Here is a 25,081-nt window from a genome sequence, read left to right as displayed (position 1 = left end):
CTCAGGATGCTGGACTTAGGGTGAAACCCTCCATGCATGGTAAGGAGCTTTCTTGTCTTTATGTCAGTGGCTTCTATCTCCTCCTTTGGCCAGCCTATTACCCCAGCAGGGTACCTGATCACGGGCAGGGCGTAGGTGTTGATGGCCCAGATCTTACTGTTCAGCTGACTCCTCAGGACTTGCCTGACCCTCTACAGGTACTTGGTGGTTGCAGCTTTCCTAGCGGCCTCCTCATGGTTCCCATTCACCTGCGGGATCCCCAGGTACTTGTAACTGTCCTCTATGTCTGCAATGTTGCCTTCTGGCAGTTCGATCCCCTCAGTTCTGACTACCGTCCCTCTCTTTGTTACCATCCGACTACACTTCTCCAGTCTGAATGACGTCCTGATGTCATTGCTGTATATCCTGGTAGTGTGGATCAGTGAATCAATGTCTCGTTCACTCTTGGCGTACTGCTTGATGTCATCCATGTACAGCAGAACAGCAGTGGGGATAGAGCATCTCCTTGGTAGATCCCGCACTTGATGGTGACTTGTGCTATGGGTTTGGAGTTGGCCTCTAGAGTGGTTCGCCAGATCCCCATTGAGTTCCTGATGAAGGCTCTTAGGGTCCTGTTGGTCTTGTACAATTCTGGGCATTCCAGTATCCAGCTGTGGGGCATTGAGTCATAGGTCTTCTTGTAATCAATCCAGGCAGTCTCGGCTGACTGTTCTGTCTACAAGTAGCTGGTGTTTTGCACCTCTGTTATTCTTGCCAATCCCTTTCTGTGCCCCCCTTATGTATTGAGCCATGTGCCTGTTCATCTTAGCCGATATGATGCCTGACAGGAGCTTCCACGTGGTACTGAGGCAGGTTATTGGGCGGTAGTTGGATGGGACCGGTCCCTTCTTGGGGTCCTTGAGGAAGAGGACCTTCCTTACTTCGGTTAGCCATTCCGGGTGTCTCTCGTCAGCTAGCAGCTGGTTCATTGTGCTGCCAGATGCTCGTGGAGTGCAGTCAGCTTCTTCATCCAGTAGGCGTGAACCATGTCGGGGCCTGGTGCTGTCCAACTCTTCATACTAGAGCCCCTTTCTTGGATGTCTGGCACTGTGATGGTTACTGGACCTTGTTCAGGGAGGTTGCTATGGTCTGCCCTCAGATTGGCTAGCCACTGAACATTGCCGTTATAGGTTGTGTCCTTCTCCCATATGCTCTTCCAGTATTGCTCCGTCGCCAGCCTTATTGTCTCCAGTCTCCAGTCATCAACACAGCCCAGAAGATCACTGGCTGCTCTCTGCCCAGCCTGGAGGTCATTGCAAACTCTCGGTACCTCAGCAGAGCTGGCAATATCATCAAGGACCATTCTCACCCCAGCAATCAAGTGTTTGAACTATTACCATCAGGCCGACGGTACAGGTCACATAAAACCAGGACAAACAGATTCAGGGATAGCTTCTTTCCTAGAGCTATCACCATAGTAAATAAGCACAGAAACAATTGAAAATGCTTAGCTACACCATACTGTCACCATCAATTATTATGCTGCTATTCTTACTGTCATTATATTAATGCTGCTATCCTGTGTATATTGTACTTACTATTGTTTGTTTTATTGTACTTTTTATATTTTACTTTTTATATTTATTATTGTATTTTTGCACCAAGGGAGTGGCACTCCAATTTCGTTGTACCCTGTACAATGACAATAAAGGCTATTCTATTCTATTCTATTGGTGCCAAAGGCGTGTAGTCTAACCACTAACCACACATATATATATATATATATATATATATATATATATATATATATATATATATATATATATATATACATATATGTGTACATATATATAATGACTCTGGATTTAGTGGCCTGTCATGAAAATTTAAAAACTGGTGTATACTTTTAAGTCCAAACTTTCAACACAGGCCGAAAGACTCAGCGTGGCTGCAGCTTGTTGTTATGTTATTTGCTATGTCAGCTTAAATTAGTCATGTAATTTGGAGGTGCAGCTTGTCCGTGGACCCCAGAGGATAACGCTCAACTTCATTCCATTTACAGAGTGTAACAACCAACCTGTGTGAAATCTGAAACTCTCATGTTGTTGTTCAAAATGTGCTCTGGCACAATCATAGCTACTGAAAACAAGGAAAAAAGCTGGTCTGCTCTATGAGCCAAAACATTTCTTAATTGTTTTTTTATTTTTATTTTTTTATTTTTTTTTGGGGGGGGGCAAGAGATCATTTTAGGGTGCCACATGCCACCTCATGCCAGCCTTCTAGATCCGCCCCTGCCTGTGTAAAACAGAATCAAAAGTAGCGCTACCCGCTGTTCCTAGTGGCCAAAAGTAGTAACACTTTGCAATATACTAAAGCAATTTTCCATAACCAAAAAAAGATACTTAGGGGAACTTTTTTTCAGTTCAATTGTTTAAAAAAAATTAAAATTGAAGAGAGAAAGACATTTTTAATGACGTCATCTGACCAATAATATGGCTGCTGTGAGGTTGTACTAACAGACTGAGAGGTCTGAGCTCTAGTTGTGCTGAGTGAAATTAAAGAATTTTATCTGGATATTACTGAACACTTTATTAACAGGTATCAGTGTCTGTGTGATGTTCCCATAGAGCCTATGGGTGCAAGCTGATAAACAAGCTAGCTAGAATTACTGGATAACTTACCATGACACCAATTAATCTAAATTTGATCACTTCTGGCTCAAAAAAGGGGAAGACATTAAAATCAGGGCACCAAAATGCTAATGTTGAAAGTTATACAGAGTACAGAAAACAATGTGAGTTTTCATCTTTTGTATACAGTTCGTAGTAATCGAGCTTCAGTCAGCAGGCTTAGGGTAACATGTTCTAGCCTGCACTGTTAATAAACCAGGAAAAAGAAAAGCCCATCAGAGCATCTCACAGCCTGAGAGACAATCAGTGCAACAAATAATGAAAATACACTGACTTCCTTCTAATGTTCTTTCTTTCCACAGTCATTACAGTTGATCCATTATATTCATTCTTCGTTTGTGTGTTTTCTTTTTTCTTCTGTTTTTTCCCCAAATTGATTAATTTACACTTTATTATTTACAGTGGCATTAACTTTGCTGTGCCTTCAACAAAATTATCTGAATATTATTATTTATGTAGGAAACATGGACTCTAAAACAATGGAAGTGGCTGCTCTGGATCGACCTTTCACCTTAGGGATGCTCTATGATGCCCGGAGTGATAAACTCATCCCAGGTAACATGTGATATGTTTAGATTCTCAGTCCTGATCTGTATCCACACTGATTTTGCAAGATCTGGACAGTAAAATCTCACATTTTTATCAAAGTCAAGTTTTCATGTTTTCATTCTGTAATAAAACTGTTAACATATGAAACGAGAAAAAAATGACCAGAAAGAAATTGCAGCACATTTTCAGAGATCCAATTAAAATATCTGGACTTAGAGTTTTCAGTCGGAGAAACATTTCGTCACTCATCCAAGTGACTTTATCAGTGTCAGCTGACTGCAGGTATCCCCAACCTTATAAACAGTACATTTGCATAAAGACTAGAACTTGCACCACTGTAGGAACAATGGATTGGGAGGTTCCTTGGTCATTAATATGCAAATTCGCATGACCGTTGATCAACTACCGCTAATCAAAGCACATTGATCAAAGACCAGAGTACCATTCTCTGAGAGTTGGGGAATGGCTGCAATCACAGCATTGTAAGATGGTGACAGATGTACCCTTAGGCCCCCTCCTCGATTCAGAGATGCTCTTTCCCTTTTCATGTAAATGGCCTCCTTGACTCCACGCTCAAACCAGCGTTCCTCCCTGTCCAGGATGTGTACATCATCATTGAAAGAGTGTCCACTGGCCTGTAGGTTTAAATAGACTGCAGAGTCCTGACCTGACGAGGTAGCTCTTCTGTGTTGTGCCATCCGCTTTGCCAGAGGTTGTTTGGTTTCCTGATGTATAACTCCTGGCACTTAACAGCGTACACTATGTTACTCTGTTTGTGTCGGAGGACCCGATCCTTGGGGTGGACCAATTTTTGGCGCAGCGTGTTTTGGGGTTTAAAAGCCACAGAGACCCGGTGTTTAGAAATAATGTGTCTCAACTGTTCCGATACTCCTGACACATACGGGATCACTACAGGTTTTCGCTTAGGCAGCGGCTGTCCTTCTCTCCTGGATCAGCTGGAGCTTTCTTTTGGCGCCTTCCAAGCTGTGGCAAATGTCCAGTTACGATAACCACATTTACTCGGGGCCTTCTTGATGTGCTGTTCTTCTGCTTCCTTGGCCGCTGTGTCTGTGGGGATGGTGTTCACTCTGTGTTGTAGCGTCCTGATGACACCTAGCTTAGAACCATAAAGTAAAATTCAAACTATCTATCTATCTATCTATCTATCTATCTATCTATCTATATATATATATATATATATATATATTCTTTTCTTTCTTTTTTTTGCATTTTTACCAGTTTTTGGATCTCTTGTTTTAAAGGTGTCACACTGTGGGATGCTCAAACACTGCAGGAGAAGTCGAAGGAGCATAATCAGCATAGCAGTGAGTTTGAAGTCAGTGCAACTGATTCCATTGAAAAAAAGTTGTTACTGCTGGATGTTGATGCTTCTTTGAAGACCAGTTTCTTTAGTGGACTCTTTGAAGTCGGAGGATCAGCCAAGTATCTGAATGATAAGAAGAAATCTCACAAACAAAGTCGAGTCACCCTTCAGTACAAAGCCACCACCAAATTTAAGCAGCTGAGTTTGACTCCTGATAAAACCAAGAAAACTGAACAAGCAGAAAATGTTAAGAATTTTGCAACTCACGTAGTCACAGGAATCCTTTATGGAGCAAATGCTTTCTTTGTGTTTGACAGTGAAACGTCAGATGCTGGCAGCATTCAGGACATCAAAGAAACCATGCAAACTCTGATAAAGAAGATCCCGTCATTTAATGTTGATGGAAAAGTTGACATTAAGCTGAGTGATGAAGAAAAAGCTGCAACTGATAAATTCACCTGCAAATTCTATGGAGACTTCATTCTTGAAAGCAACCCTGCAACATTTGAAGATGCAGTGAAGACATATAGCCAACTTCCAAAACTACTGGGAGAAAACAGAGAAAACTGTGTTCCACTGAAGGTCACACTGATGCCTCTGAAGATGTTACATGGGGCGATCGTGGCTCAAGAGTTGGGAGTTCGCCTTGTAATCGGAAGGTTGCCGGTTCGAGCCCCGGCTTGGACAGTCTCAGTCGTTGTGTCCTTGGGCAAGACACTTCACCCGTTGCCTACTGGTGGTGGTCAGAGGGCCCGGTGGCGCCAGTGTTCGGCAGCCTCGCCTCTGTCAGTGTGCCCCAGGGTGGCTGTGGCTACTATGTAGCTTGCCATCACCAGTGTGTGAATGTGTGTGTGAATGGGTGGATGTCTGGATATGTAAAGCGCTTTGGGGTCCTTAGGGACTAGAAAGCGCTATATAAATACAGGCCATTTACCATTTACATCTACAAGCTGCTGAGATGAAGACAGAGATCAACACTGAGGTTGTAAGAAAGGCTCAAAATGCTCTGAACGACCTCTTTAATCTGGAAATAAGATGCAATGATCTGCTCGAGGATAGAGTGGTGAGAAGCTTTCCACAGATACAAGACAAGCTGATCAGATTCAAGAAGCTGTGCCAGTATTTCAGATCTTCACTCCAGGAAACAATGGCTGAGAAACTTCCCTCCATCAGGGCAGGTAAGGAAGATGAGAAGGAATTAGTGAAAGTGTTTGATGACAGAGACAAGTCACCGTTCAGTCAGGAGAAATTAACCAAGTGGATCGAAAATGAAGAGAGAGAGGTCATCATCATCAGTTACTTTGTAGACATGATGGAGGGAACAAAGATTATCTCAGATCAGTCTGAGCTGGACAGAGAGGTGTTTAATCCACGAATAGAGCCCATTCTCTGCTTTGTTTTTACCTCCCTGAAATCCACTGACCTATATCTGCAGTATATGTCTGATTACTTGGATAAAAGGACACTGGAAGATACTGATGGCAACACTCCACCTACACAGGACCAGTGGTACTTCTCAAATGAAGTTAGAGCCAAAATGAAAAAAAAGGCAGAAGCTGTGAAGAACTGCAGCAAACTGTTTATAACAGCCATTGAAAATGAGAAATACGAAGGAGCAACTATCTACTACTACGGGAACACAAACCTCGTCACTGATGATTTCTCATGTTTCATTGATGACACTGATGTGGAAAAGGTGACAAACAGAGCAGTGCTGATGATTTGTAAGTACTTAGCAAAATAATACTCTTTCATCTTAGGATTAGCTGAACTGATCTGTATCCATGTCACTGTAATCACTTTATAAATGTCTGTTTCAGCAGCATGGACAGGAACTATTAAAGCAGTACTGTCAGTGTCTGATTGTTTTAGGTTCCTAAACATGTTGTTGCATTTATTAACAACAGTAACAGTTTTTGTTAGTAAAGCATATTAATGTTTAGGCTGTGACTCCGATCAGGTCTCATAAGCAGCACACAGTGAAACAGAATCAAAGTTTAGAAACATGCAGATAAAATCCATAATCACAATTAAACTCAGACAAGCTGAGGTTTGAGGACAGAGATCTGATATGTCTTAAAAACAGACTGCAGATCTGCAATGGACAGATTAAGGAGGAGTCAGTGACATCATCAATTATGTATTGTGATCAGGTTTCATTTTCTCCATCAGATGCATGTAACCTCACCCTGGATGCAAACACAGCACAACATGAACTCTTTGTCTCTGAAGAAAACAAGCAGGTGACATATGTAGCGGGTCATAAAAATCCTAACCTTCCTCAAGAAAGTAATGGCTTGACTCAGGTTCTGTGCATAGAGGCTCTGAAAAGGCAGTGTTACTGGGAGGTGGACTGCTATATTGTTATTGGTGAAGTTTCTGTGGGTGTTTGCTACAAACAACTTCAACAGGAGCAAGATCAGCAGCTTGGAAACAACAAAAAGTCCTGGTGTATTTCTCTTAAAAATGATGGCAGTAAAATACATGTCAGTGCAAAACATAATAAAAACGAGTTGGAACTTCAAACCATTCATCCAGCCAGACTGGGAGTGTTTCTGAACTGGCCTGCTGGTACACTGTCCTACTATGAAGTCTCAGCTGAAAAACTGAATCACATTCACACCTTCAAAACCAAATTCTATGAGCCCGTTTATCCAGCATTCTACATCTATAATTGCACACCTTGTTTAGATCCAGTAGTTCAGCTGATGTTCTAACATGTGAGGTACATCTAGAAAAGCACAAATGCTAAAACACCAGATGTGTGCTCAGAGCGTTTTCATAGACAAAAATGTTCATGAAGAGGTTTCCACCACTTTCAGCTTGCTTAAACAAAAAAACAAGAAAGAAAAAAAAATGAATACTGGGAAAAGTATCTGTTGACTTTAATGCAGCTTTTTATTTTTTTAGAGAGACTTTTCTTTTCATTTGTCTTTGTTGATTTTGCAGGTTAATCCTGATAAGTCTTTAACCTGATCTTAATTTGTTATTCTAAGTTTGGTTTTATTTGTGATGTTTTGATGAGATTTGACTTTGTATTATTATCTTCCAGCTGATCTGAGATTAGAATCTAAAACAATTTTTTCTGTTGTTTTAACTCTGATGTATTTGATCAGCTAATTGGTTTGAAAACATTGATTACATTGTTACATGTGAAGCATTTTTATTGTTACAGCTTATTCTGACTTTTCATATTCACTGTGCTCTGTTCCAGATGATGTGTAATTATGATTAGATTGATATTTAAGATTAATCACTGATAACAACATGTTCAACTTCTCCATAGTGTCGGAGGAGAGACTTTTATTTCATCCATCCATCCATCTTCTTTCACTTTATCCAGGGCCGCGTCATGGGGGCAGCAACCTGAGCAGAGAAGCCCAGACCTCCCTCTCCCCAGCCACCTCCATTAGCTTGTCTGGGGGAACACCAAGGTGTCCCCAAGCCGGCCTAGATATAATCTCTCCAGCAAGTCCTGGATCTGCTCCGGGACCTTCTCCAGGTAGGACATGCCTGGAACACCTCACCCAGGAGGTGTCCAGGAGGCATCCGTGTCAGATCCCCGAACCACCTCAACACCTGCCTTAGAGATAGGGTGAACTTCCCACCCTATCTCTAAGGCAGAGGCCAGCCACCCTTCAGAGGAAGCTCATTTCTGCCGCTTGTATCAGCAAACTTATTATTTCGGTCACTACCCACAGCTTGTGGCCACCGGTAAATTGTGAGCTTCGCTTTTACACTCAGCTCTCTCTTCACCACGATGGACCGATGCAGCGTCCCCTGCCTCCCTTCTCCCATCACTCATGAACACAACTCCTGCACTCGGGGCAGGAACTCGTTCCTTACCTGGAGTGGCCACTCCACCCTTTTTCAGCCGAGAACCATGTCCACAAATTTGGAGGTGCTGATCCTCATTCCCGCTGCTTCACACTCAGCTGCGAACCGTTCCAGTGCCAGCTGGAGGCCATTACCTGATGAAGCCAACAGAACCACATCATCAGCTAAAAGCAGAGATGAGATTCTGAGGCCACCTAAGTGAAAGCCTTCCCCCACTTGGCTGCACCAAGAAATCCTGTCCATAAAAGGTATGAACAGAGTCGGTGACAAAGGGCAGCCCTGGCTGAGCCCATCACTCACTGGGAACGAGTCCGACTTATTGCAGGCTATGCAAACCAAGCTCTCGCAATGGTTGTATAAGGATCGAATGGCCTGTAGCAATAGGACAGCCGCCCCATACTCCCACAGGACATCCCGAGGACACAGTCGAATGCCTTCTCCAAGTCCACAAAACACATGTAGACTGGTTGAGCAAACTCATGCTCTCTTAAGTATCCTTGAGAGCACAAAGAGCTGGTCCAGTGTTTCACGACCAGGATGAAAACCCCATGGTTTCTCCTGTATCCAAGGTTTGGCTAACGGACAGACTCTCCTATCCAGCACCCCGGCATAGACTTTCCCAGGGAAGCTGAGGAGTGTAATCCCCCTGTAGTTGGAACACACCATCTGGTTGGCCATCTTAAAAATGGGGACCACCACCCTGGTCTGCCAGTAATGGGGCCAAAACTGGCAGAAGAAATAAAGGTCGATGAAATAGAAAGGGACACTGAGCTTCTATTCCTTTCAATATTTTCACCAATGTTTTTTGAAGCAGTGGAAGAGAAAGAGATTTATGATATCATTAAATGACTTAAAAAGACAGTACATATTGGAATTATATTGATAGGACAACAGTAAAGAGAGTTATTGATGGTATTGTAGAACCATTAAAATATATATTCAACTTGTGTTTTTAAAAAACAAAAAACTTTCATTTTTTTTCCACAAAAAATGAAAGTTTCTAAAGTTATTCCAGTTTACAAAACAAGTGAAAAGTATTATTTTACAAATTATATACCAGTGTCAATACTAAAATCCCAGTTCTCTAAGATACTGGAAAAACATTTCACAAGCACATTTGACAGTTTTGTGGAAAAAGAATTGCGGACAAATAGTATGGGTTCAGAAACAACAGACCTAATGCTTTGGCATTAATAGATTTAATGGAAGACATAACAAAATGTATGGATAATAAGAGGTATGTACTTGGAGTTTTCTTAGATCTAAAGAATGTGTTTGATACTGTTAATTGTGAAATTCTATTAAAAAACTGGAAAAGTATGGGTTTAGGGGAGTGGTTTTGGACTGTGTGGAGATACAGAAATCATTTTACTGCTACAATATAACCTGCATCATTAACATTGCATTAATAATATACCCTACGGCATTGATATTGCATTAAACATGTTTATTAAAGCTACTGCCACCATAATTACCTTTTTATTACAGGTGCAGCCATAATCATTTTATACACACATTGCATATTTGTGCTCATTCAGAGTTAATGCTCAGTCTATTAAAGGTTTCATGCTTTGTTTGGCGAGATGTCCAGACAATCTATTGTGTAAGTGACTTGGAGCATAGAAGGATAAAACGGCATACATGCTTACAAAACACATATAATCTAGGAACCTGCCTAGCTACATTTAGCTTCTAACTGCATGTTAGTTTGCTCAGTAACAGTTGACAGAAGACATGTCAAGAAAAGGACAAGCCCCCAGGAGCCATCTGGGCTCGAAATGTATTACCTCGTATGGAAGGTGTGATAGAAAGAGCAACTTCTGTGCCTGTTTTTAGATATGTAAGATGGACCATTAACTGTAATTGATGTATTTGGTGTTCTTTGGACGCAAGAAGGGGCATTAACCCTGACGTTATAAAAGTATTCTCAAGTGTATTTTTCAGGTGTGGAATGGCCACAGGTTTTGGAGATGATCACACAGGAATTAACAATACCCTTGGGAGCACTTTGCACCATTTCGTGGCGTTTCCGTTTTTTAATTTCAAGACATTTTCACTGTGTTGAATGGAATATAGCCAAATTTACCAAAAGATATTTTTTTAAATTTTATTTTAAAGTTTCAGTCTGAGTTCCTTAAATTAGCTTAAATGGCTGAGCTACAGACACACATACTCTATCGAACCTTGTGGTCGGTTTCCGCCCCATTGAAAATCATTATAAACGCTATTTTACATTGCACGACTATTATAACTTAAGTTAATGCAGTCCTCTAAGTGACGGTGACACTTTGGAGTCCGGCCCTTAAAGTTGTAATTTTGGTTTTCATTTGTTCACCAGGTGGCTCCATTGTTTCACATTAAACGCCTGCAGGAAAATCCCACATTTACAGCGGTGTCTTTCTGTTCTAATGATAAGTGTGGGTCACTGTCAATGTTGTATAATGGCATGAGTTTCTTAAAAAGAAATAAAGGTGTGTGTGTGTAACCTAAGAAAAGAGTGTGTGTCTAAGTTTTTTCTCCTTTGAAAGCCACACTGCAATACAAACAAATCAAATATAAAACCAACAATGGCAAGGTACTATAGCGCTGAGGAGGTTTAGGAAATGGTGCTGGACCCTTATCGTGAGGATGGCTCCGCGTCTTCATCTGAGGATTCTGGGGATGAAGTCCAGCGTTGCGCTGTTTCTCACAGATGAAATGGTGCTACACATTGGGTCGATGACAAATCTACAAGGAAGACGCACGATCGAAGAATGGAGAGACGTGGACACAGATGAAATAAGGGCTTATGTGGGACTGCTGATCTTGTCCGGTGTGTACCGTTCAAGAAACGAGTAATTGCACAGTCTCTTTAGTGAGAGAACCGGACAGCTGATTTTTCGGGCCACCACATCGGTAAAAAGGTTTCATCACTAGGGCATTGCGCTTCAATGATAAACTTTCCCAACCCCGACGCCATGGAGACAAACTGGCTCCAATACGCAAAGTCAGGAACATGTGGGTGCACTGCCTCCAGATGATGTTCTGCCCGGACAGAGATGTGTGTGTAGGTGAGCAACTTGTGCCATTCAGAGGCAGGTGTGAATTTAGGCAGTACATGCCAAAAAAGCGTGCTAAGTATGGCCTGAAGTTTTGGGAAAGTGCAAGTCTACACAGGCAAAGCAGCTGGTAAACAGGCGGAGGTCAACCAGGGGATGAGGTTGGTCCTGGAGATGACAGATGGGCTCATGGGACACACCGTCACCTCTTGCTGAGCACAAAGCACCAGACTCCATCCATAACCGATGATGCCAAGAGAGAGCTAATAACTGAGTAAAACAAATGTAAAGGAGGTGTCGACAATCTTGATAAGGTAGGTGTCATTACCTGTTAGGTTTATATTGTTGGATTGTCATTTATGCTTAGAAATATATACGCACATATGCTTAGAATTTTATTATCTATTGCATAGTGATAGAAGTCTGATCCTTGGCAGTCTGCAAAGACTGTGTGCCTGCCAGAGCACTCTGGCATACACACACATCTTAAGGTCATGAGAGAGGTCGTACCTTCTCTTACTGATTTATGGTATACGAGGACATCTACTCTGTATCTGTTTAAGTATAAGAGCCATTTGTTTAGGTGGACCGCTGGACTCCTGGCACCAGCTTTGGGGAGTGGTTCACAGGGTCAACCCCCCCTCCCCCCCACCAACACATGTATGCTTGTGTAAGATGTCATATGTTAATGAACTTGTGCATATTCATGTAACCTCAATAAAGAACAGTGTTAGGGGGGAGCTGGCTGAGAGCGACTGAGGTTTGAGTGGAAGGAACGGCGCTCGTCACAGTTCTCTCCCTCGTGCACGAGTAACACAAAGAGCTCTGGTAACTTGCGTCTTGCTTTTGCCATTGTAGTAGAAATGTCTTGTTCCAGCGGTGGTTCTGTGCCAGACAAACTCATCATTACCCATTAGTTACGCACACATTTATTCATTTTTGCTCATATACTCTTTTGTATAATATACGTGTTGTTCCTGGTACAGAATAGCTCCCAGCCCGGTAGAACTAGCATCTGTATGGAGAAGGTACGGCTTCTGGGGATCGGCGAAAGCAAGTACTGGTGCTGTGGTCAGTTTTTTGATAATGGTGGCAAAGGCTTGTTGACATGCAGGAGTCCAGCGTCTGGCAAGTGGTTCCTTAGGATCCAGATATTGGTCTCGCTTGAGATGGAGCATATTCAGATAGAGCATATTCAGATGGAGCATATTCAGCAGTAAGGTCATGCAAGGGTTTGACGATGTTGGAGTATCCTTGGATGAACCTCTGGTAATATCCTGCAAAACCCAGGAAAGAGTGGAGTTCTTTAAGATTCTTCGGAACCGGCGAGGACTTAAGGGTCTCGATTTTATCTGGATCTGCCTGCACAACGTCCTTTGACACAACATGCCCCAGGTATTTAACGGTTTTCTGGAAGAGCATGCACTTTTCAACTGAGAGCTTGAGTCCAAATTCCTTCAGACGGTGAAGGACTTTCAGTAGTCTCCTATCATGCTCTTCAAGCATTGGTGCAAAAATAATCAAGTCGTCAATTAAGACCAAGACTTCTTTCAAGTTCATTTCTCCCATGCACTTTTCCATTAATTGTTGGAAGGTACTGGGTGCATTTGTAACTCCCTGGGGCATTCTGTTGAACTCATAGAATCCAAGTGGACATACAAATGCTGTTTTGCTCTTATCTACCTCCTCCATTTCAATCTGATAATAATCAGATTTAAGGTCAAGGACTGAAAACCATTCTCATCCAGAGAGAGATGTAAAGGTATCCTCCAACTTTGGTCAGAGGGCCCGGTGGCGCCAGTGTCGGGCAGCCTCGCCTCTGTCAGTGCGCCCCAGGGTGGCTGTGGCTACAATGTAGCTTGCCATCACCAGTGAATGTGTGTGTGAATGGGTGAATGACTGGATATGTAAAGCGCTTTGGGGTCCTTAGCGACTAGAAAAGCGCTATATAAATACAGGACATTTTTTTTTTTTTTTTTTACCTTTTTTCTTTTTTTTTTTTACAGTCCAATGCATATGCATCTTTGATGGTCTGCAGGTTTAGTTTCCGATAATCAATGCAGAGCCGCACACTCCCATTCTTCTTTCGCATCACGACAATGGGTGATGCAAAAGGTGAGTCTAACTCTCTGATGACCCCAGAGTCAACCAGCTCCTTCAGGTGTTGGCGCACGACATCCAGATCTTGAAGATGGATTGGGTTTGGACGCTGTTTGAAGGGAGTAGGGTCAGAGAGCTTGATCTGATGTTTCACTTTGTCGGTTTTCCCAAAGTCAAGGTCGTGTTTGGCGAAGACATCATGGAGGGCATTTAACTTTTCAGTAATACGACTCTTCCATTCCGGTGTTAAAGGGGAGTTACCAAAGTGAAGTTGAACCCAGAAGTTAGAGGGTTAGAAGGCATGCTGTCATGACTCCTTTCTTGACACTGAATGGACTGAATGGCACTGATCTCCGCAATGATGGCTTTGGCTGGGAGGGTTACGTCATGATCAGACTGGTTGCAGATTACCACAGGTACAGTTAAGCCCATAATTATTCATACCCCTGGCAAATTTTGACTTAAAGTTGCTTTTATTCAACTAGCAAGTTATTTTTTGACTGGAAATGACACAGGCGTCTCACAAAAGATAATAAGATGATGTACAACACGCATCATTGTGGAAAAAAAATATTTCTCAGCTTTTATTTACGTTTGAGCAAAAAGTATCATGTCCAGAATTATTCATACCCTTTACAAACTGTCACAGTCTTTGGGAAAATCCAAAGTTCCATACCATTCCAAACAGTCAAAACTGTTCTAAAGCATCCTAATTACCCTGATTAATTGGAAATAGCTGTTTTGATCAACTCAACAGGTGAAAAACAGCAGCTCTCTGCAGGTGGTCTGTGAACATTCATGGCTAAGACAAAGGAACTCAGTGAGGACCTGCAGCTGTGCATTGCGGCTGCTCACAAGTGAGGAATGGGCTACAAGGCCATATCCAAATTTTTCAAGTTCCAGTGGCTACAGTGCAAAGTATTATTAAAAAATACAAGATGTTCCGCACTGTGGAAAATCTCAGAGGACGTTGTTGGAAGCCAAAAGTGAAACCTGTGCTGGCCAGGAGAATAGTGAGAGAGGTGAAAAAGAATCCAAGGATCACCACCAAGGCCATTCTGGTGAATCTGGGCTCTGCTGGTGGCAATGTCTCAAGGCAGACACTGTTGGGTTCCACGGATGCAGACCAAGGAAAACGCCACTTCTCCAGGCACTTCTAAGGCAGGCAAAAGCTCATTTGGCCTTTGCAAATGCTCATCTGGACAAAGAAGAAGGTTTCTGGTCTTCAGTGTTATGGTCAGATGAAACAAAAATTGAATTATTTGGTCACAATGATGTTGCCTTCATTTGGCATAAAAATGGAGAAGCCTTTGACGCGAGATCGATCAACTTCAGACCAGACAACAAACGACGGAGGCTCCAGAAATGTGCAATCAAACGATGAGTTTATTAGCAGCGGAGAAGACATATCAGGATATGTCCTCTGACAAAAATACATGTGAAGAACATTTTAAAGCAGTGGGGTATCCGCCCCCCCATGGCACACTGGGGTATCCGCCCCCCATGGCGTCAACACAAGTCAAGAGTTTATCACGTACAGTCAATATCTTGTACATCTTTAATAGTTATAAACAGACATGGACCAGACATATAACGTCCCGTTTCTGCAACACCTTCAATGCGCAATCATAATCTTAAGCCTTCAGAGTGTCTGAGGGCTGATCATTGCCTCCCGTCATCTGCTACTAAGTAGGTAAAAGGCAGCCGGTTACCGAAGGGTCAGTGACACTTGCCTTTTAAGGTAACAAACTTCAAGCTGCAGGGTCTCTAAAATCTAATAATGGACCCTCGTCATCAATCACTAAGCAAACCTAACTGCAGGCTGTCTCAAGAAGGAGCAGAAGACACTTGGGCCTTCGCTCAGGCCTGCTACTAGATTAATATGTGTAATGTAAGCCTGCATGCAATTATCCTGCTTTGTTCACATCCTCCCTCAACATGTATCACCTGGACACTCTCACCAGTGAAGCTTAAAACCCTTTTGGATGGAACATCAACTCTAAACAAGCACAGTTATGCATTGTGTATAGAATGATCATAAATAAACCTGTGAATAGAAAGGTTAATGTGATGACAAAGATATTCAATGCAATAAGAACCCTGTAAACAATATTACTGTTAAAATAATACTGTAAAACACGTTATCAATGCATTCATCATAAGGCAGATTATATAATAGCAATAAAAGAATCATTGAATCCCAACATACCCTCTTTTGACATTCCACCCAGGAATGTCACCACGCTTCGTGTTGTATCACTCCCTGTTCCACTCTACGGGTTCTAAGTTCATCTGGTAGATGCCCTCGACCCAGCCAGGGTTCACAACCCATTATCTTTACCAACAGTCCTCTTACACAAGGAATGATACAACAACCAGCGATGACCAACATTCCCAAAAATACAGTCAATGAGCATATCACCGACATAACCACACCTTTCCATTGTCCAAACACAGATGTCCTCCAGGACGCCAGCGGATTTTCGATACCTGAGTGCTCATGCATTGTTTTAGACAAAATTTTCAGACCCTCCAGAGCTCAGGTTACTGAGCCATCTCGGGCAGTATTAATAGGGATAAAAGTGCAGCACATGTCTCTGAACATGGCGCATACGCCTCCCCTCTCACGTCAAGGGCCATTTGATTTTGCACTCCCATCAGCAAACTCGGACCCAATTGTTCTTCAAACCCCATCATGGCGTCCCTGGTGAGGTTAGAGAGTCTCAGCAGGTTTTAGTGAACATAATGCGGTCAAAATTTTGATTAGGTGTTACCCAAAGAAATATACTCTCAAATCCTGCAGCTATCAGATTTACCAGCTTGTACTCGTCTGGAACTCCCCTAGGCACTCCTATGGAGTCTATCCAGGTCGGTGAGTCCAGGCGAGGATCATAAGCATGTGTACCCTGGGTCCCTCTTTTGGCCAAAATCTGTCTCTTATGTCTGGCAGCTAAAGTTCACGTGTTGTGTTGTGGAATAGTCTTTACCTGGTTTCCAATCAGTATGAGTGGAGCTCCCAGTCACTCTGTAGACAAACGTGGCCTGGCTGAAGCACAGGCAACATTGTCAGATACATGTTGTTCTCTAGCATTTTGAGCCACCCAATCAAGCCAGAGGTTACTGTCCTTGAAACCAGTGGCACGCTCGATTAAATCCTTAAGCTTCAGTCTAGAGTAATCTGTGGTCAGAAGTACTCTCCCTTTTGGCTCCTGTTCCTTTCAAGCTACTGTTCTCAAAGTTAGCATCTGATCAGTCAGAATGGCGATTGAGCTTTCTGCGAGCGGCTTAGACTGTGGATCAACTAAATTTACCTAAGCATATCATGGGGTGATTGCAGACCTGTACATCATACGCTCTCCAACTACTATTAGCTCCTGTACACTTAATGACGTCACACAAATCAAACGTGAATGAGCTGGTAGACCCTTTAACATAATTCAACTCTATGCCATTATTGCTGCTGAGACACTCATCACCTTTACCTGACACCTCGCGCTTTTGTCTTTTTACCGATCCCGTTTTAGCAACTGCAGTCTCAGGAAGCGCTGGACTGGACTGGCGTGTTCAGACAGGGGTCTGGAGTGCCCTGCAAAATATAAACAATAAACAACACAGCCATGGTTAATATCATTGCATACAATAAACATGTAATGGTAAGGAACATTTTAATAAGTTTCTTCTCATTACGTGTCTCTGATTCACGTGTTTGCATCATGTTATATAAACTTTGTATCCTGGAAAGAAACTCCCCTGCTTTTGTGGAGTCCTCAATTTGTCACCGCTCCTTTCTGTTGGCGACCTTCTCAACTGCTGCTCTTCTTTCTTCGGCCCCCCAGGTAGACTACTGGTTGGCCCGTTGCACAGGTGAGAGGATTTATTCTACCTCTGCTCGTTGACACCCGTGTTAGTTGAAGAGGAGTTTTCCTCTACCAAACTCTCATGTGCTGGAGCACACTTCGACCAATGATACCAAGTATCACCTTTCCCTTTTAGTTGAACTGCTGTAGTTGTTCTGGCAATGACCTCGTAAGGACCCGTCCAGCGTGGCTCCTTTCCAAAGACCACCCTCTTTTCGGGCTCCTTTGCTCTGCCACACCTCTTTTCCTGGGAAGAAGTCTCCTGTTGGGCCCGTCTGGCCTCCTCCAACCTATTGATGCCTGCCTCCTCTTCAGCAGTTACCTACACCCTTTGCTGTTGTCCTTTATAAGCCTGCTGCTTCCCTTGCGGCTTCATCCGCTCTCTGATTTCCTCCTGCAACCATGGTATTTGCCTAAGGGTGTCCCTCAATTCTCCCTGCTTCTTTTACCTCAATTCAATTCTTTGTTTGCAGACTATAGTATAGCCACTTTGGCAACAGCGGCTTTTAACAGGAAGAAACCTCCCCCAGAGCCATGCTCAGGTATGGGCAGCCATCTGCTGCGACCGCTTGGCGTGAGCTAACCGAGACTTTGAAGAGAGAGACCTAATATTTAATAATCCACATTTCACGGTTTTATTCTTCGGTTCAGATTTGGATTCTGTATTGTTCTTAAATTATTATTATTTATGTTTAAATTGTTTATTGCTAGTTTTGGTTTGTTGTTGTCTGTTTGGGAGCTGACATAGTCTCTATGGATAAGGGTCTTTGGCGGGATAGCATCAGGAGAGAAGCTCCAGAGAGGCATGTTCCATGTTAAAAGCTAAAATATAGCAAAAGCGATTATGCTAAACAAAGAAAACCTTTCAATTGCCCAACCCTATCTGTCTCCTCAGTGGGTTGTATGTTTTCAATGTTTCCTTATTATTTTGTCATAAAATAAATCAAACAAATAAGTTAAGCTGTGTGACAGCACCTTGCGTTTACGCTGGGCTGTGAGCTGCCCTGAATTTACTTGCTACACCCCCCTTTTGTGACACATCTCATGTGTTACAAACTCAAAATCCTTCACTCGAGCTTAAGGAATTAAAAGAAAAGGTTAGTCATATCATATTAGGTATACATGCTCCGTGCCTTCAAACCTGTGTTTAAGGAATGAAATCAAATTAATCATCATGTCAAATCTTTTCTTGGCTCCATCCACAGCCTGCATCCTTGAAACGTCCTAGAAACAAAAACCTGTTTGTTAACCAAAACTTCACATTTCATTCTCAGTTTCCCCACTTATGATCCAACCTGTGTTATAAAAGAAAACTTAAAACAGAACAGTTATCAGTCATGTGTCCAACCTTAGTCCAGTCTTTATCTCAGTGTCCAGTCGGTCCAACCTATGGTCTGCCTGGTCCGTCCATTCACCTGTCCATTTCCACACATTCACTCACATTGCAGACTCCCGCACAAATAATCAGATTTTCCACTTTCAGCAAAATCAATTTATTTATATAATCATTTATTTTCTTTTTACTTTTTTTTTTTGAAAATAGTTCTTTATACTTTTGGACTGGATTGGCTCTCTGTAATCCTTTTAGACAGGGACTCACAATCTGATCAAATCCCCACAGGTAGCCTCTTTCCTCCGCCCATTGTAATCTGGAAAAGGTCACCTTATTTTTTGTTCTCCCGAGACTTTTTGTCAGCGCTGTTATTCACTCTTTTGCAGGCCTGCTTAGAACAAAAATGAGAAGAAGAGAGCTGATTATTAGCTCATCAAAACACAAAACAAAATCACCTGACAGGTTTTTTCTAAGTGCACTGTTACAAAAACTAATGGTCCCAATTCTACACATGTCCATGTTCTATAAAACTCCCTCTATTAAAATAAGAAAACAACACAAATCTAACCGATATAAGTAACCCATCACTACAACAACAACCTCAACAATCTTAAACACAGAACATTTTGCCACAACTTCTTCAGGGTCCTGACATTCTAAGGGTCAACTTAACATAATTTCACCTGCTCAAAACACAGAAAATCTCGTTAAACGTCACACAACTTGCACACCATCAACACTAAATTCTGAATTTTCTCTTCTAAAAACTACTACACACTAAGCGAGTTGGACAACATGATAAACAGACTCCTATGCTAAACCTGCCATCTAATCTTCATGAACTCTTTTGTATTCTAAGGTTAAAGCATTTTCTATTTGTGTGTGTGATTGTGTATATGTTTTTTGTTGTGGTTTTTTCAGACTCCTTCACAATTTTCCACTTAAACAATCAGTTTTCTTTTCCCAAATCTTCTATCCCCAATTCTGACTTCCCACCTTAAATAACAGCATTCCTTGTCCTCCTCCAGAGTTGAATGACATTTCCCCTTTCTACTCGGCCCAGCGGCTTGAAGTCCCGTCTCCACCAGTGAGTCCGAGCTCACTCAGGCCATAGTAATCGTGACTGTGCCTGCCTTAGGTTGTCCCGTGTACAACTCTTACAGAATCATTCAAATCCAGTACAACATTCATACACTAAGAATCACTCCATACACGCTTTCCTAAGAGTCTTAGAGGGAGTTTTATCAAGCGCGCAGAGCTCTATCAAACATGCTTGTTTAGAATCAGGAAGGGGAAGTAGACAACACTGAGTAACTGCGTCTGTCCTCTTAAAAGAGAAGAGAAATAAACACATATGGGACAATTCTCCCTATATTAGACAAAATGTGACCTTTAATGTCCGTTTCTAAGGCATGTTCTTCTCTACACACGACTTTTGGCCTCCAGAGCATAAAACTTTGAACATAATCTTTTACTTTACCAGAACTAGTGCTTTACCAGAACCCTCATATAATAAGACAGCTATATGTGCAATTGTTTCTTTGACAAAGCTGTAGTTTGTATTTTCTTACTCAGCTGTATATAGTATTAGTATTCTTATTTTATTCTATTGTATACATCATTCTGTTCTACTTTATTTTATGGCATTCCAGTGTTTTCTAATTTCTGCTGCGTAACTTTGCACTTTTGCTTTAACAAAACAAATTTCCCACCTGTGGGACTGACTAAGGTCATCTCTATCTTTAACTAGCCCAAATGAAATTCTAGTCCAATGCACACATGTGTTGCAGTCTAACATTAAAAGAGGAAGTAACTCCCCCTAAGAACTTTGTGTGTGTGTTAATGTCTGTGTCCCTTTAAATGAAAAAATGAACACATATGTGGTGAGCGCCCTCAATTTACACAAAATATGACATTAAATATTTTTTCTAATTCCTGTTCTTCTTTAAACACCATGAATGACCTCCAGGTCATCACCTTTGGACTTATAACTCTAATATAAGTCCACACAGCGCACCAAGCACAGAGGAAATTCAACCTCAGTGCTTCAACATTCTCCTCAAAATTCAGAAACTGTTTCTGTCATTTATCTGCCCAAGAACTTCATCATATGGACCTCGCCGGGTCCAGTAATCTTCAGCACATGTACATCACTGCGGCCAGTGCTACTTTGAAAACAGTTTCTTGTCTTAGGTTACCCAGCACGCACTTATTAGATAATCCTTTTACTTACAAATAAGCGTCTCCCAAAATGATCCTCTTGATCATTAGCTATTCACACTTATTAAACCATAAGCAGACCAATAACTCTTATATTCTTCTATTCTTAAACATGCATTGGTCTCTTTTTCTCTTTTACCATGAAATACCATATAACCTTTTAACTCAGTACTGTCTGTTTCTCAAAGTTTCATTATCCTTGCTTCAAAGCTTCTCATTACTTCAAAGTTTCTCATTACTTCAAAGCTTCTTTATTCTCAAGAACTCAGTTTTACCACTACTGCGCCAGTTTTAATAGTTAAGATCATCTACTTCAGCGAACAGATAATTTAGAATTCAGCCAATTTGCACAAATTTGCTTATTGAACAGGTTTGTGCATACCTTTTTAAATCTTTAGACCGGCCTTGTTCGCCTGGTATCTATTATTTATCTTATTTTATATTATCTAGTATTTATTCTCTTAAAACATGTCACACTTCCTCGGACCTTCTGTCCGGCATTTATTCTTATTCTCTTAATTAAGTGTCTCCCTCAAAATGATCCTCTGCGATCACCAGGGCTATATCTGAGGCCACAAAATCTCAGCGGGGCCCTCCCCCTAGTTTAATCCTAGGAAACGTCTTTCCCAGGGTTGGAGTTCTCCAACTCCGTGACTTTTAGACACTTTTAATCTCTTTATTCCTTAATCAAAACTCAATCTCTAATTACTTTTAGCTCAGTACTGCTCCTTCCGAGCCGGCCGTGAACACAATACTACTCTTAACTTTCACTTTCGTTGCAACACCGGTTTTTGTTTCAAACAAAACTCAAAACAGAGATCAACGGATGACCACTTGACTACCTGTTTTAGAATTATAATCCACTATAGCACAATTTCTGTTTAAGAAGTTTGTGCCTTACCTTTTTATTATTTGGGCCCAGCAGTCAAGAGAATCACCGTGACGTCTGCCGTCCGATCACCTGATCTGGGCTCGACCTCCGCCGACAACAACAACAAACACCTGCTGATCGCTAGTTGCACCGCATCCTCCACCAAAATGACGCGAGATCGATCAACTGCAGACCAGACAACAAACGACGGAGGCTTCCAGAAAAGTGCAATCAAATGATGAGTTTATTAGCAGCGGAGAAAACATATCAGGATATGTCCTCTGACAAAAATACATGTGAAGAACATTTTAAAGCACTGTGGTATCCGCCCCCCCGATGGCACGCTGGGGTATCCGCCCCCCCATGGCGTCAACACAAGTCAAGAGTTCATCACGTACAGTCAATATCTTGTACATCTTCAATAGTTATAAACAGACATGGACCAGACATATAACTTCCCGTTTCTGCAACACCTTCAATGCACAATCATAGTCTTAAGCCTTCAGAGTGTCTGAGGGCTGATCATTGCCTCCCGTCATCTGCTACTAAGTAGGTAAAAGGCAGCCGGTTACCGAAGGGTCAGTGACACTTGCCTTTTAAGGCAACAAACTTCAAGCTGCAGGGTCTCTAAAAGCTAATAATGGACCCTCGCTATAATCCCTAAGCAAACATGACTGCAGGCTGTCTCAAAAAGAGCAGAAGACACTTGGGCCTTCGCTCAGGCCTGCTACTAGATTTATGTGTATTGTAAGCATGCATGCAATCAACCTGCTTTGTTCTCATCTTCCCTCAACATGTATCACCTGGACACTCTCACCAGTAAAGCTTAAAACCCTCTTGGATGGAACATCAACTCTAAACAAGCACAGTTATGCATTGTGTATAGAATGATCATAAATAAACCTGTGAATAGAAAGGTTAATGTGATGACAAACATATTCAATGCAATAAGAACCCTGTAAACAATATCACTGTTAAAATAATACTGTAAAACACGTTATCAATGCATTCATCATAAGGCAGATTATATAATAGCAATAAAAGAATCTCTGAATCCCAACACTATCAAAGCTGACAATCATTCCAATAACATCTAATGGTACATATATATAGACACAGGACTACAAGGAAATGGCTCTCAGCATCTGGCTGTGGGAACAAATGAGTCCCTGTTTGTGTTCAAATTGTGTGCATGTTTTAGACGTGTGTCACATGTAGAAACACAAAAATGACACAAAGATGTGTTTGACACAACTGTGCAGCTGTAAGTTATTTCTAATGATTCATTGAAGCTCTTCTAACATTCTGGAGACAATCAGTCCATGAATCTGTTCAACACCACAACAATTTGACTTCAATGTGAACGTTTGCCATTAAATAACCTTCTTCATCCAGCTGACAAGCATCCTTCATTCTATGATATGAACAGTTCCTCCTGTTGATGACAAACCTCTGACATGATCTGCTTGAGGAGCTTTTTCATGTGAAGCTCTCTGAGCTCAGGGCTAAGTTGCTGTGTTTCATCTTTAAGAGCTGCTGCCTCCTCGCCGTTCTTCTTCTCCTAATGACACCATTTCTGCTTCAGATCTTTCACTGGGCCTAAAACAGATGAAGAGTAGATCTACTGCTGTTCACTGTTTGTGTCAATATGGAGAAATATGAAAGACAAACACAGCACATACAGAGAAATGTAGACAGAATGTGCAGCCAGTGCAGTAAATGGTCTAAATATCAGCTCTTTAGAAAATGATCCTGATGAACATGAAACTAACATCCAATGAGAAACACAGCTTCCTTGTTTCATGTCCAATAACAATAAATGAAGAGCTAATAAAGAGCTATTCTATTGTAAAATGCTGAGATGATTATTAGACACAACCCAGCGGCTCACCAAAAGCCTGCATTGCAAATCTATATGAAAGTAATCTATGCTCATATATGGCAAAATCCTTTAAGTGTCACTGTGTTTTTCATCTGTGCTCTCGTTGGTTGGACAAGTTTGTAAATGACAAAGAGCTCAGTGGACTTTGCATCCATCAAATCCTGTTAGATGTTTGTTTTTCCTTCACAGCTTTGTGATGAAGGCTAAAGAACAGAGATATGAACTATTGCCAATATGAATCCTGATGCATGACGTGGGCACAGACCCACCAAAGCAACACTCAGCTCACCTCATTCCAGGCGCTTGTCTGCTGGAGACCATGAGCCTTGTTAGTCACACATTAGCACCGTGGTAGGAAACAGCCTCCATCATTTCATTAGATCTGAATTTGGACTGTTTCCCTCTGGATGAGAACCAAGTCTGTCAAATCTATTGATCCAACACAAACTATCAAACACATTGGCTCACAGTCAGATTGGCTTTGTATGGATGGTGTAACAGGGGCTGGGAAAGGATGCTGGAAGCTGAATATAATACAGAACAATAACAGGACATATAATCATGTAGAAACATGATCTTCAACAGGCACACTTCTATTATTCATGATCACAAAGAACTTGTGCAGCCCTGATATCAGCCCTAATATATGAGTGTGTTTATATGTATATGTGTTATGTTATGTTGTCTGTGAAGGTTGTCAGTCATCCAGGTCATCGTGGTCTAAGGAGCTTGGAAAGAAAAGCATCTGTACCCGTTATGTTATGTATATATTTTTTCCAAATGAATGCACATTAGGACCAACCTCAGAAGTAAGCAACATGTCATAGTTAAAAGAAAGGAATTCATCATCGTATTGTTTTGAATTCCAGCAGCACAATACCATTTGCTATGACAGAGATTACATATCATATAAGATAGCGATTCCAAACATGGCACAAGCAACAGGACTGATATCTGCTCATTACAGGATTCTGTACTATTTAACTATGAAATTTGAGCTGGAGGCTTTATAAAATATTTTAAATAACTGCTGCCAAAAACACATTAACTGCAACGCAGTATGACACGAAAACCAAGAACTACTAGTAAAATTAAGAGTAGGATATGTTAACAAGACTGTTACATTAAAGTTAGCTAGGTAAGTTAAGCAGTAATTAAAAGCCCTTTAACTCAAAACTGCTACATAACTCTTACATTTTATAAAAATTCAGGTTTCGTTGTCAGACGCTAAACTGGTAAATGATACTTGTTTTATCTTACCGATTGAAAATATGTTGGATTTCTGGAAGAATACCAGGTGATGTACCCTCCATCTTTGTCTTCTTTGTCTCAGTTAAGCACAAACATAGCGCCCCTTTCCTGCTGCTGGTATGTCATGTTGCTGGGCAGAATTTGATTCAA

General features: G+C 41.6%; 1 protein-coding gene across 1 annotated transcript; it reads left to right on the top strand.

Moving 5' to 3' along the window:
• The first annotated feature begins 3,133 nt into the window (after window positions 1-3,133).
• LOC100706786 (neoverrucotoxin subunit alpha-like) lies at window positions 3,134-7,259 on the top strand. Its single transcript, XM_025904250.1, has 4 exons — window positions 3,134-3,224; window positions 4,481-5,145; window positions 5,477-6,266; window positions 6,715-7,259. Exons 1-4 carry the CDS (start codon window positions 3,134-3,136, stop codon window positions 7,257-7,259), a joined length of 2,091 nt encoding a protein of 696 aa, XP_025760035.1.
• Window positions 7,260-25,081: the final 17,822 nt, after the last annotated feature.

This window comes from Oreochromis niloticus, unplaced genomic scaffold (assembly GCF_001858045.2).
Source record: "Oreochromis niloticus isolate F11D_XX unplaced genomic scaffold, O_niloticus_UMD_NMBU tig00000658_pilon, whole genome shotgun sequence".
Classification (NCBI taxonomy): Eukaryota; Metazoa; Chordata; class Actinopteri; order Cichliformes; family Cichlidae; genus Oreochromis; species Oreochromis niloticus.
Note: the sequence above shows the minus strand (reverse complement) of the source record. Positions and strands in the feature narration are given on the sequence as shown.